This window comes from Microtus oregoni, unplaced genomic scaffold (assembly GCF_018167655.1).
Source record: "Microtus oregoni isolate MIOR12 unplaced genomic scaffold, Mior012 000046F_ref0000063, whole genome shotgun sequence".
Classification (NCBI taxonomy): Eukaryota; Metazoa; Chordata; class Mammalia; order Rodentia; family Cricetidae; genus Microtus; species Microtus oregoni.
Genome location: NW_024543220.1, coordinates 18,918,584 through 18,932,223, shown reverse-complemented (window position 1 = coordinate 18,932,223; position 13,640 = coordinate 18,918,584). Strand labels below are relative to the sequence as shown.

At 46.0% G+C, this 13,640-nt stretch overlaps 2 protein-coding genes across 6 annotated transcripts in view; one reads left to right on the top strand and one right to left on the bottom strand.

The window, feature by feature from the left end:
- Positions 1–601: 601 nt before the first annotated feature.
- Positions 602–7,622, bottom strand: Ybey (ybeY metalloendoribonuclease). 2 transcript variants are annotated; one of them, XM_041634636.1, is made up of 5 exons: positions 7,533–7,622; positions 6,771–7,023; positions 5,037–5,165; positions 3,226–3,294; positions 602–1,840 (listed from the first exon to the last, which is right to left on the bottom strand). In XM_041634636.1, the coding sequence occupies exons 2-5, from the start codon at positions 6,978–6,980 to the stop codon at positions 1,754–1,756; spliced, it is 495 nt and encodes a 164-aa protein (XP_041490570.1). In that variant the 5' UTR covers positions 6,981–7,023; positions 7,533–7,622; the 3' UTR covers positions 602–1,753. The 2 variants fall into 2 exon arrangements, with proteins under 2 accessions (XP_041490570.1, XP_041490571.1); XM_041634637.1 differs by having other exon boundaries at positions 6,771–7,001; positions 7,533–7,568.
- Positions 7,623–7,645: 23 nt separating this feature from the next.
- LOC121435359 (minichromosome maintenance complex component 3 associated protein) overlaps positions 7,646–13,640 on the top strand; it is a 49,906-nt gene continuing 43,911 nt past the window's right edge. For 2 of the 4 annotated variants that reach the window (XM_041634633.1, XM_041634632.1), the window contains exons 1-5: positions 7,646–8,055; positions 8,422–9,731; positions 9,958–10,181; positions 12,564–12,642; positions 12,790–12,934. In XM_041634633.1, the coding sequence (XP_041490567.1) occupies positions 8,516–9,731; positions 9,958–10,181; positions 12,564–12,642; positions 12,790–12,934 (1,664 nt within the window). In that variant the 5' untranslated portion in view covers positions 7,646–8,055; positions 8,422–8,515. Of the gene's footprint in view, positions 8,056–8,421; positions 9,732–9,957; positions 10,182–12,563; positions 12,643–12,789; positions 12,935–13,640 lie in introns of those variants that run through there. The other 2 variants (XM_041634634.1, XM_041634635.1) reach the window with 2 other exon arrangements.

Below are 13,640 nucleotides of genomic sequence, written 5' to 3'. Positions count from 1 at the left end.
GACTGCTCGTTTGTTTCCCCTACTGCTTCGAAACTGCATTAATTACAACACTGTTCAACCAATGACTCAGGCATATTTTTAGCTAGCTCTTACATCTTGAATTAACTTGTTTCTATTAATCTATGTATCGGCATGAGGCTGTGGCTTACTGGTATGGAACCAGCACCTATCTCCTTTGGCACCTACATGACGTCTCTGACTCTGCCCACTTTCTCTCTGTATCTGTTTGGATTTCCCTCCCGGCTCTGCTGCACTAAGCAGAAAAAGCTTTATTCATTAACCAATGGTAATAAAACATATTCACAGCATCCAGAGGGGAATCCCACATCAAGTGCTGAGACTAAAGGTATGTCTAACCATGCCTAGCTTCCTAGTTGTTTTAATGGTTTTTGTTTGTTTGTTTTTTTTTTTTTTTTGCTTTTTCGAGACAGGGTTTCTCTGTGGTTTTGGAGCCTGTCCTGGAACTAGCTCTTGTAGACCAGGCTGGTCTCGAACTCACAGAAATCCGCCTGCCTCTGCCTCCCGAGTGCTGGGATTAAAGGCGTGCGCCACCACCGCCCAGCTGTTTGTTTGTTTTTTGAGACAAGGTTTATTACGTGGCTCTGGCTGTCCTGGAACTCAATATGTAGACCAGGCCAGTCTACACTCACAAGCTCTGCCTCCTGAGAGCTTGGAGTGCACCACCACCCCTGGCTTAATGTTTTGTTTTTAAAGATTTATTATTTGTGATAGTGGATTGAACACAAGGTTTTGAGCACACTAGCCAAGTACTCTTCCACTAAGTTAATATCCATCTCCTCTTTACCATTTTGAGACAACATTTCACTGAGTTGCTCAAGCTGGCCTCAAACTTGTAATTCTGCTGTCTTGGCCTCTCTAGTAGTTGGGATCACTGGAGTGCTACATTCCACCTGCCTTTACAGATGCTATTTTCAAGTATTAAAGGAAGCTCTCATTTGCTACATTCCTCACCAAAAAGCTGGTCCCTACTTTTGAATCCTTGGATCATTACAGGTCAGAGGCAAGATGATTCAGAGTTGCCAGTTAGCCCCGGGTGGACCTTCCCTGTGACTGACCTGGCTACCACACAGTGAAGACAGTGATGTGATGTCCCTGTGGATGAACAAGTCAATGCAACACACTCCCAAGAGCTTCAGGGAGGTGACATCCACTTCCTACAGAACCATCTTTCAGTGTCCCTTAGGATGTGATTCCAGAGAATTTTGTTTTTGTTAAAAGCATCAATTAAAGACCTCACACAGTTTCCTTTCTTCATGATGATTTCTGACATGATCTTTCTCTCATATAATTATTAGTTTGATGGCAACACATTGATAGAACTTACATGTTTCTTTTCTTAGGAATGGCCTAGAACTGCTGTTTATAATAATTAAGATAGCTTTTTTTTTTTTTTTTGGCTTTTCGAGACAGGGTCTCTCTGCGGTTTTGGAGCCTGTCCTGGAACTAGTTCTTGTAGACCAGGTTGGCCTCGAACTCACAGAGATCGCCTGTCTCTGCCTCCCGAGTGCTGGGATTAAAGGCGTGCGCTACCACTGCCCAGTTCTAAGATAGCTTTTTAAACAGAGCAAGAGCCAACTTGACACCTCCTTGGTACTTCCTGAAGCCAGTTTCCACTCATGGAATTGAGCTTCCGTGTGGGCCAAAGTCACCCAGGCCAGCATGATCAGCAGAGATCCATTCTGGAGGGGCAGGACTCCATCCAACAATGTCTCCAGCTCACAGTATTGAAACATTAGTAGAGGCCCTTGGTCAGGGGCTGGAGGCTGGCTCCGGTGCAGCGATTCAGTTCCTCCAGCACCAGTTTCTCTTGGTTGTACATCTAGAACACAGCAGCACACAAGCTGATAAGAGGGCACTTCTGGGACCCTTATCCCCAGTCACACTCCTCCCTGTACCTCCTGCAGAGGCCCCCATCTCAACACCACACAAGTCTAAGGGCAACACCCGAACAGAGACTGAAAGAGCTATGGGTGGACAGGAGCTACAAAGGAATAAGGACAACAGAGAGGGGACCCTCAAAGGGTTGGGGGAGAAGCTTGGATACCCAAGAGTACCAGGGAAGTGTTGGGAAGCGAGGGAGTGGGCAAAGAAAGGACTGGGTGGGAGCAGAGCCAGAAGGCGGTCTACTTTTAACTGAAGAAAGAACCAGTTCATTCATGGGGACTGGAGAGAGAGCCTAGCAGTTAAGAGCACTTGCTGCTCTTACAGATGCCCTGGGTTTGGCTCCCAGCATTCACATCAGGCAGCTCACAACCACTGTATCTCCAGTTCCAGGAGATCAATTTCCTCCTCTGGCCGCTACAGGTACCTGCACACACAGTACGCATAGACTCATGAAGGTACAGACACATAAACAGAGAATCTTTTTTTTTTAAAGTTTATTTCAAGTAATAGACTATTTGCTTGCAGATATAACCTAAGCCTATTAGATGCCATAGTGGGCTTTATAAACGTGGCACTCATCAGCCTTTAGAAACAAAGGAAATACGCCGGGGGGGGGGGGGTGGGGGGGGGTGGGGGGGGTGGGGGGGGTGGTGCACGCCTTTAGTCCCAGCACTTGGGAGGCAGAGGCAGGCAGATCTCTGTGAGTTCAAGGCCAGCCTGGTAAACAAGAGCTAGTTTCAGGACAGGCTCCAAAAGCTACAGAGAAGCCCTGTCTTGGAAAAAAAAATCAAAAAACCAAACAAACAAACAAACAAACAAAAACAAAACAAAAACCCAAAGGAACCATTACTTCAAATTACCTGTAGCCAACTGATAAGGAAAGGTTTTTTTGTTGTTGTTTTTCTATGTGTGAGGTTTTTCTAAACATTAAATATATCTTGACTCCCACTAATAATAGCTAGCATAGCTAGCACTTCAGGGAATTTAACATTTAATCTGTTTAAGGAACCAGATACTTAAAACAGTATGTCATCTTTATCTTTTGAGATAGGGTTTCCTTCGTTGCCCTGGTTGTCCTGGAACTAGCTTTGTAGACCAGACTGGCCTTGAACTTACAGAGATCCTCCTGCCTCTGCCTCCCTTCCCCCAAGTGCTGGGACTAAAGGTGTGTACTACCACCTACTACCTCATCTTTTTAGGCCAGATGGATGGAAGCCATAGTTTCTGCTTCTTGTCATAGGGTTCATGGGGCTGGATGCCTCGAGGTTAGGGTTACATCTGTGGATAGCACATGGCCCCTTGCACAGGTATTGCCCCTACCTTTTGCCACTCGATCTCAGAGTTGTGGGTGAAGCCCAGGAGGTGACAGAGTCCATGAGTGGCTGTCACCTGTTGGAGCAAATGAGAAGTCAGCTCAGGGGGTGATCTACCAGAAACCTGCCCCTTGAGGGTCACAGACTACCCTTGTAAGACTGAGTTATCCTGTGCCAGGACAATGGGGTAGCTAGTCGCTTCACTGTGCAGGAGTTAAAACACCTCAGTTCCCTCCTGTCTAGTCAAGTGCTCACCATTGACCTACGTTCCAACCTCAGTTCCTCCCTGCCTAGTCAAGTGCTCACCATTGATCTACGTTCCAACCTCAGTTCCCCCCCTGCCTAGTCAAGTGCTCACCATTGATCTACGTTCCAACCTCAGTTTCCCCCCCTGCCTAGTCAAGTGCTCACCATTGATCTACGTTCCAACCTCAATTCCCTCCTGTCTAGGCAAGGGCTCACCACTGAGCTACATTCCAACCTTAGTTTCCTTCTGTCTAAAATGGAACATTTGGGCTGGAGAGATGGCTCAGAGGTTAAGGACACTGGCTGTTCTTCCAGAAGTCCTGAGTGAAGAGGCTAAACTTAACATCAGTGAGGCCATGACAGGCTACAGAGTAACAATACTGGGACTGGGCCTCATCATTACAATAACCAGGAAAAGCCACAGACTGTACCCTGCAGGGGACCAAACAGACTTGAGACAAACAAGTATGAGATGCTCCAGAACATTGAGAATAGCTTACCTAACCTGCATATAGGTTGCCAATTTCCTTACAGCAATGCCAGTACCAATCCCTGTTTGACCAGATTTCTGTTACCTTACTCCTGCCCAATTGGGAGTTCGAGCCCCATCTGAATCCAGAATTCCCCTACCTGCTTATCCTTTACTCCTTAAAACCCTGCCATAGCTGAGCTCAATGATCCAACTGCTGTGTCAGAACGGATGGAGGGACCAAGCTCAAGCTTGCAATAAAGGCTTTTTGCTTTTGCATAAGAACTCAGACTCCTGGTGGTCTCTGGGGGGCTCATGGTGCAGGCATAACACTAAGTTCAATTCCCGGCAACCACATGGTGGCTCACAACCATCTATAATGTGATCTGCAGGCAGAACACTATATACATAATAAATAAATCTTAAAAAAGTAAGATGAAATAATATGGAACATTTTACACAGTTCATTTAATTAGTGTGGAGCATCACTGCTTGGGACTGCACACAGGTAAAGAGAGAGTTGACTGTCCCTGGTAGGGCAATCTTGGCTATCCAATTAGAACTAAGCAGGAGGGAAGGGTGGCTTATGGTTGCAGTTTCAGATCTAGGATGCTGAGGGAAGGACTGATTGGACCAAAGAGGTCAAGACCAGCCTGGGCAATGTAGTGACTATCTATCTATCTATCTATCTATCTATCTATCTATCTATCTATTATTTTAAAATTGTATGTATGTGTCTGTGTATGTACAAATGAGTACAGATGCCCTGGGAGGCCAGAAGAGGACACTGGATTCCCTGGAGCTGGAGTTACAGGCAGCTGTGAAACACCCCATGGGTGCTAGGACTAGAACTCAGGTTCTCTGGAAGAACAGTGCGTCCTATTAATCACTGAGCCATCCCTCCAGCCTGAACCTATATCTCTTAAAAAAAAAAAGTTAAACAGCAAGGAGCGGCTAAATAGAAGAAAGGGGAAGGTGGGAACAGGGCTGACAATTGCTAATCTATAATACCATGGTACCTGTAGATACTAGCGTACCTTCTCAGCCTTCTCTATGGCTTGAGTTTTGTTAGTGAGTATATGCCATTTTGCATTGCCACTTACCGTAAGGATGTCATAGAAATCTTCGTTTTCTCTGCACTGATGGAAGATATACTCCACACCCAGAAAAACATCTCCCAAATTATAGTCATCTGGCGAGTGTGGCTGAGGAAATTCCCCTGCTTGCAGATTCTGAAAATGAGGAGAGTTGGAGGCCTTTCAAACAGTAGCCTAACCCCAAAGACTTGGCTCACTTGCCCAGCAGAGGACATGGAAATCTTGACCACAAGATGGATGCTCAGATGCTCTAACCATGTCATGGAGGCTAAATACCATCAAAGAGGCCGAGGGAGGGACTGCATAGTTATCACACACAATGGCCCTCACATGCTTTGATTTCATCGCATTATTCCATTTCTTTTATCCTTACCAAAGTAATTCACATTCTGTATCGTTAAATTGGCATATGGACACAGTTACATTCTTTCCCACTTGTCTGCCTCTATTTTCTTCCTGCTAAGGAAATCGCGTTACACTGTACCTTCTACATTCTTTGGATTCTCTTCTGTAGGTGTGACATGGGTAGATCATGACATATACATTTTAAGTCTTTGTAACACTGATAACTTTCAATTTGCTTTCCAAAAGGATTATTCCAATTTATGCGGCTAACGAAGGGTAAAGGTGTTTACATAATGTAGCTACTTGTAGCTATCACAAGGTATCTGTTGAAACTGTTTACCACTTTTTACTGTGCATTTTTCTACCCAAGCATTTACTACTGAGGTACACTTATAATTTGAAAGGCCCTTACTTGAATTCCCTGACAGCACAGAGGGAGGAAGGCAGCTCCTGCATAGAGGAATTGTGATGTTTAGGGACAGACATACTTAACGGGCATGGGTCATAGGTCATATTGCTTCACTTCTTTTGTTTTTATTTGCTTGTTTCTGAGGCAGAGTCTTGTGATTGTCTTGGTTGTCAACTTGACTATATTTGGATTGAACTACAATCCAGGAAAGGAGGGAACACCTGTGATCCAGATCTCGAGGCTGGAATACACACGATTTTAATCCTGATCTTGAAGTGAGAAGACACACCTTTAATCTAAGCCACACCATCTTCTGGAAGCCTCTATAAGGACGTGGAAGAAGCAAGGTTTTGTTCTTCTTTGCCTGCTTGTCCTCGCCCTATCAGCTGACTCCTTGGGATTCCAGAGACCAGCGGAGACACCCAGCCTTGTAGGCAACTACTAAATTCTTGGAATTTTCATTTACGGCTAGCCACAGTTGGATTAGTTGGACTGCAGCCTGTAAGTCCATGACAATAAATGCCCCCAACCCCAAACACAAAGAGATTCATTCCATACGTTCTATGACTCTAGAAAATCATGATTGCTACAGGGTTTTTGTTTTGGAGTTTTTCAAGATAGGGTTTCTCTGTATATGCCTGGCTGTCCCAGAACTCACTCTGTAGACCAGCCTGGCTTTGAGCTCAGAAATCCACCTGCTTCAGCCTCCCAAGTGCTGGTATTAAAGGCACAGGCCACTATTGCCTGGCTCAGACAGGGGCTTATTATGTAGTCCTGTCTGGCCTTGAACTAACCAGGTAGACCAAGGCTGGCCTTGAACTCACAAAGCTGTGGTCGCCTCTGCCTCCTGAATAGATGGAATTAAAGGCATGTATACCAGGCCAGATGTCAATGCACTTTTTGAAAAATTCCAAAACCATATCTGTAACTAACAGGAACTGTTCTAGAAGAAAGGTGGGCTACACGTGAGGAACATATTTTTTTACCTCATGGAATGGGAAAGACAGCACGTCAGTCGGGACGTTTTTCTTCCTGTAGATCCTATTAATGTGCTGAATACGCTTGTTGTCAACACAGATGATCCCCAGGTCAAAATCCTTCACTCCTAAAATACTCCTGACCACATCCATCCTGCTGCGAAGTGGCACTCTTCTGATGGGGACCACCCGCTGCAGATTTTTAATCACCAAACTCATTTTGGGAAGATCATCCAGCCCCTTAAAAATGGTTGGAAGGAACCTGTGGTTAGAGTTCGAGAAAAGACCCATCATTTCTAGAAAGTGATAAATTATGTAAAAATACATACACACTCACAATAAAACAATTTTATTGCTGGGTGGTGGTGGCGCACGCCTTTAATCCCAGCACTCAGGAGACAGAGGCAGGCGGATCTCTGACTTCAAACTCTGATCTACAGAGTTAGTTCCAGGACAGCCAGGGCCACACAAAGAAACCGTCCTGAGAAACAAACGAACGAACCAAAACAGACAAACAAAAATTTTATTTGGTGGAATTTATCTGCACTTGTCAGGGAATTTACATTTACCATAGGAAACTATGAAATAGGGTAGGCTGGGCACAGTGTGCGGAATAAGGCGGTTTGGGGCAGTTGCTATGGTGTAGGACCAGGTATGGGTGAAAAGATGGGGTCTCTGTGGGTCCAAGGTCTCTCTGACACTTGGGAGGGTGGATCCACACTCGAGCGTGGTGTTTCTACGCCGCACAAGGAGAAATCGCCGCACACTTACCAAAGCAAGTAACGTGGGAAGCTGGGAACTAGAAAGCTCGCCTGCCGGAAGATCAATAGCAGCACACCCCAGAGAGCGGAAGGCGGATGCGGAGGGCCGGAAGTCGGTCCGACGAATTTGTCGTCCGCCGCACACATCTAAGGGACTGTACCAGTGGTCTATAGTGAACCCATAGTGCGATGGGCCTGGTGGTGAACGGATGCTGGCAGTGAGTGAGCATCGGCCCTCGCGGCAGGGTCATATCTGGTGGAAACGCTCCTGCGGCGGCCTCCGCGGTTCACTGAGTTCTTGCCGAGTTGCTGAAGGCCTGGCTTCGCCATTTTCGCCCGAAGGTCTCTGTCGGCGGTGCCACCCGTTTACCAAGAGCTGCCGGCGAAGGCAACAAAACTTAGGTCTAGGCCAGGCCAAGGCATCTCAAGTTCGAGTTACTGGTTGAAAGATGAGATGGTAGAAAATCAGAACGGTGACATTTTAACAGTATTACGCTGTCATTCTCTGGCCTTGGAGATCGCAGGAATCAGGCGTAAGTGATGTTTTCCGTCTTAATGCTGAGATTTTTAGCCTTAGCTAGACCTGGTGGGGCATGCCTGTGATCCCAGCAATTGGGAAACCAAGGCAGGAGAAAGGAATGTAAGGCTGTGCTTGGCAGTATATAATAAGTTTGATGCAAGCCTGGGCTGAGACCTTGTCTTAAAACAAAACCAAACCTTTAAACCTCCATTACAGTAATTTATTTGTACTCTCTTTCTCTGTGTCCAAAACAGGAAGAACCTATTGGTTCTGTGAGTGGTTGGTCCATTGTGAACGTGCCTTTTAAATTATCCTTAGAGTATTCGTGATTTAAGACTTGTAACAGTGTGCTGGAATGTTCTGAACTTTTGTTTTTCAGGTTATCCTGAGGGATGAAGGAGAGCTTCCCCAGGCCATAGGCAGTTTAAGGAAGAGGACTAGTTGTGGACAGACTGTATTGATTGCCTTCAAAGATGAACCCAGGGAACCCCTTCATTGGGAAGCAGCCCAGTGCTTTTGCAGTATCTTCTAGTACCACGGGAACATTCCAGACGAAGTCACCATTTCGATTTGGCCAGCCTTCCATTTTTGGACAAAACACCACGCTGAGCAAGAACCTTGGCTTTTCACAGGTATCATCGAGCTTTGCAGCACCCTCTGGAATAAGTCATTCTTCCTCGTTGCCAATGTTTGGACTTCCCCAAACCTCTAGTGCTGGACTGTTTACTAGTCTTGAATCCACACCTTCTTTTCCAGCTACCTCTGGGCCTTCAAGTTCATCTGCGTCAGGAAATACAGGATTTAGTTTTAAATCACCCTCTAGCGTTGGGGTTTTCCCAAGCAGTTCTACTTTTGGGCCAGAGACTGGAGAAGTAGCAAGCTCTAGTTTTAGGAAAACAGATTTCAAGTTTAAACCCCTGGAAAATGCAGTATTCAGACCAATCCTGGGGGCGGAGTCAGAGCCAGAGAAAACCCAGAGTCAAGCTGTGTCTGGCTTTTTCAAGTTTTCCCAGCCTGTTAGTAGTGCCTCTGGAGGCCTCACCCCTTTTCCTTTTCCTCAGGCGACAAGTAGTTCAGTGACTAGTTCAAATTTTGCCTTTTCAAAGCCAGCTGATAGTAATACCACATCTGCCCTTATCCCTCCTTTGCCCAGCCAGAGTGTGGAGGAAGAGAAGAGGGGACCTAAGTCAGTATTTGGAAGTTCGAATACTGGTTTCGCCACTTTCCCCATGTCATCTGGATCTTTGGGAGAGCACTTCCCAGGCAACAAAACGGGTGTCCATCAAGGATGTGAGGAAGCCATTTCCCTGGTGGAACCGCTTCCTACCCCCATGAAAGGCCTAAAAAGGAAAGAGGACCAGGATCGCTCCCCAAGGAGACACTGCCATGAGACAGCAGAAGATTCCGACCCCCTGTCCCGGGGTGACCATCCTCCAGATAAACGACCCGTCCGCCTAAATAGACCCCGGGGAGGCACTTTGTTTGGTCGGACTATACAGGATGTCTTCAAAAGCAATAAAGAAGTTGGTCGCCTGGGCAGCAAGGAATCTAAAAAGGAAACAGGCTTTGTGGAATCTGGGGAAAGTGACCACATGACCATCCCAGGAGGAAATCAGTCTGCCCTGGTACCTTCCCGGCTTCCTGCTGTGAGTAAAGAGGAAGAGGCAGAAGGTAGAGATGAAAAAGAAGGTGAGCTCTAGGTGTGCACGGCACAGGACACCTTGCTGCCGCACTCTTCTCTGTTTCCCGGTGTTGGCTTGGTTTAAGTCCCCACCAAAACATTGGAGATCCTAACAGCACCTTGGGGCCGGCCTTGCGTCCATGAGCATTTCCTTTGCTTTTACACAGTAGCGACTTCTTGTGCTTAGACGTGTTCTACCCCACGGACTTACATGTCTGCCTTCTGACTTTCTAGATTCCCTCAGGGGAGCATCTGCGCGCCCGAGCAAAAGGAGTGAGAGCACAGACAGTCTCGGGGGCTTGTCTTCCCTGGAGTCCACAGCCATCCAGTGCAAGAACATCCCTGACTATCTCAACAACAGGACCGTCCTGGAGAACCACTTCGGCAAAATCGCCAAAGTACAGCGGGTCTTCACCCGGCGCAGCAAAAAGCTGGCAGTGGTGCATTTTTTTGATCATGTGAGTTCTCCCATCTTGCCTCTTGTTACTCCAGATTTGAACTCAGCGATGTGTTTTCCCCTCGTGCAGACGATCAAACCCAGTGCTTGCAGGCACTGTACCCCTGAGCTGCTGTTCTGAGGCCTCAGCCTGGTCTCTCGAAAGATTCTTTTTATTATTTTTATTTTATGTTTCTGGGTGTCTGCCTGCATGTTTGTCTATGCACCACTTGAATGCCTGTTGCCCTAGAGACCAGAAGAGGGCCTTAGTTCCCCTGAAACTGGAGTTACAGATGGTTGTAAGCTGTTGTGTGGGTGCTGGGAATAAAATCCAGTCCTCTGGAAGCGCAGCCAGCGTTCCTAACTGCTGACTCTCTGCAGTGCCAACTTTGTGCCTTTTAAACTTTTTCCCTTTCCACCTGTAAGTGGTTTGCTTGACAGACTGTAGGGAAAGCACCCAGGCATCACATTCTCTTCTCCTTAACTGTCTCATCTGAAGTTTAAAATTTTGTGTGTGTGTGTGTGTGTGTGTGTCGGGGGGTGGGTCATGAAGTTAGAAAAGGGATCCTAAAAGAGGGTCAGGGGAGAATGATAAAGAAGGTGGTGGACATGTGTTGTGGAAACAGAAGGGAGACTGGGGGAATGTAGAGAAATAGCCAACAGGAGCACAGGGATGGAGTAAGGGAAGGGAGCATGTGCATGAAATGGCATAATGAGATATGATATGTAATATGTCTATTGTTTATAATATGTATTACATATACATATATATTATACTTATTATATATCTATCCCATAGTAGATATGCCTACTAAAATAATTTTTTAAGAATCTCATTCTTCACTTGAGATTGTGATGGTGTTTACTTTCCTGACTTGGGGTATGCGTGTCTGAGGCCTCTGTAGAGCGAAGTTTTCTGGGGAGTGTGAGTGGGCGCAGGTGGAGTCGGGTTCTTCTGAAAGCCTTGAGAGTTGCGTGTAGTTGCGGAGTACTTTTCCAAGCTCAGATTCTCTGGTTTTGGTTTGTTTCATTTGGATAAGTTCATGATTAGTGTAGACATTCAAGCAATACAAAGAAAAGGAATCTCTTAGAATCCTATTCCCTAGGAAAAGCTGTTGGGCTTGTGGCCTGCTTCCAGTGTATACTTAAAGCACTGGCTGTGTGGTTTCACCTTCTGAGACTTTATATCTTTGCTATTTTTCTAAATATTCTTGTAGAAAGATTAAATCATATAAGAATTTAAGAAGGATGCACCCCTCGCGGTCCCGAGTTCCATGCTCGTACTCTCTCTCCTTCTACTCCTGATTTGGACCGTTGAGTTGTGTGCTACCACTGCCTGGCGAACTGCTATATCTTATGAGCTACATTTTGAAAAATGTTATATATGAGGTCAGAGAAATGGCTCAGTGGTTAAGAGCACTTGCTGCTCTTATAGGGGGCTGAGGTTCAGCTGATAGCACCCAGATGGTGACTCACAGTTCTCTGTAACTCCAGATCCAGTAGATCCAGTACTCTCTCCTGGCCTCCTCAGTACTGCATACTGAGGAGTTTTATCCACCTAGATTCATGCAGGCAGAACACTTGTGCATAAAGTAAAAATAAGTAACACCTAAAAATAATAAATGTAATATGTATGTATGTATCTGTGTATATATTTTAATTATCGTTGTTTTTGAGACAAAGTCTCATGTAGTCCAGGCTGGCCTCATAATTGCTGTGTTGCTGAGAGTGACCTTTTACTCTTTTTTTTTTTTTTTTTTTTTTCCTTTTTAAGACTGGGTTTCTCTGTGTAGCCTTGGCCGTCCTGGGATTTGCACTGTAGACCAGGCTGGCCTCACATTCTCAGAAATCTGCCTGCCTCTGCTGTTAAGTGCTGGGATGAAAGGCGAGCACTACCTCATCTAGCCTTTTTTAAAAAAATGTTGTGTGTATGTGTCTGTGAGTATGCCCAAGAAAGCTAGAAGAGGGCGGGGCGGGGGTTGGATCTCCAGGGAGCTGGAATTATATGTAATGCGAGCCATCTGATGCAGTGATGGGAACCCAGTTTGAGTCCAGAAGAGCAGAGCAGCAGGCACTCTGAATATGGGGCCATCTCTCCAGCCCTAACATTTATGTCTTCATTCTGTGTGTGTGGGGAGGGCAGGGGACTGGAGTAGGGGGCATCGGTGTGCCATGGTGAGTGATGTGGAGGTCAGAGAATAATTTCCGGAGGGCCATTTTTTTCCAGGAGCTTGAATTCCAGTCTTCTGGCATGGTGGCAGGTAGCTGTACCTGCTCAGCCATCTTGCTGGCCCTCCGATTTATTTTTAAGTAGTCTGTTCTGATTGCAGCCTCTGAGTGTTGAGTCTCATTTTCTTTGGTCTCTACATGTCCTCATAGTCGGTGGTTCTGAACTGTTTTTCAGGCATCTGCAGCCCTGGCTAGGAAGAAGGGGAAAAGTCTGCATAAGGATATGTCTATCTTTTGGCACAAGAAGAAAATAAGTGAGTTTTCAGTTACTGATTCCATAGTCTGATGCTCTGTGCAGGCCCTTGACATTCAAGTGGAGTGGCTAGCTCCAACTGCATCCTGCATCTCATCGTTGTTTCTGGAAGCTTTTATTAACCTTGTTCTGACCCTTGTGTCTTCAGGTCCCAGCAAAAAACCCTTTTCTGTGAAGGAGAAGAAGCTTGGTGATGGTGAAACCAGTCAAGGCATAGAGGATCCCCCCTTTCAGCATTCCCCTCTTGGCAAGCCCATAGTGAGGCCTGCAGCTGGCAGCCTGATGAATAAAAGGTGGGGTTTACCTTTCTTAGTAACTGTCATAAAAGAAGTAGGGGAGAGCTCTGACATTCTAGTAGGGACTGAGGGGCCATGGGGTAGGGACAAGGAAGAGCTGCTTTTGCATCCCCTTCCCCACAGTGAGCATGGAGTGGGATGGTTTAGGACAGCCGATCTGAGCAGTTGCCAGCTTGATTGGTGATTCTGTTTTGTTTTAATATTCCCCAGGACCTAGGATTTTGGGAAGGCCCTCTTTAATCTGGGTCTGACTTCTAGGAGATTTTCTTAGGGAAAGCCTTATTACAAAACTGCCATTTTGTCCTAGTCCTTTATTTAAAAAAAAATATTTAGCTGGGTGGTGCCAGTGCATGCCTTTAGTCCCAGCATTCAGGAGGCAGAGGCAGGTGGATTTTGGAGTTCAAAGCCAGCCTGGTCTATGAAGCAAGTTCCAAGTTAGGTAAGGACTACACAGAGAAACAGTGTCTCAAAAAATAAACAAATATAAATTATTTGTTTTCATTTTATGCCTGTGTCTGCATGTCTGTACAGGGCTGCCCACTCCAGGGGAGCATAGAATGTGGTGCTCTATGCAAGTGATCTTCACACGACTCCTCTCTTGTCTCTCTCAGTCCCACACCCTGGCATGTAAATCCACACGGAATAACTTTCACTTTTATATGGAGCATAGAATGTGGTGCTCTATGCAAGTGATCTTCACACG

What these genes read in the sequence shown, in the direction of transcription:
- Ybey (XM_041634636.1), bottom strand. Translation starts at nt 6,980, where the DNA reads ATGAGTTTGGTGATTAAAAATCTGCAGCGGGTGGTCCCCATCAGAAGA. An exon ending in ATTTCTATGACATCCTTACG is followed by an intron (nt 3,295 to 5,036) that starts GTAAGTGGCAAT and finishes TTGCTCCAACAG; the next exon opens with GTGACAGCCACTCATGGACT. An exon ending in CTGAGATCGAGTGGCAAAAG is followed by an intron (nt 1,841 to 3,225) that starts GTAGGGGCAATA and finishes GCTGTGTTCTAG; the next exon opens with ATGTACAACCAAGAGAAACT.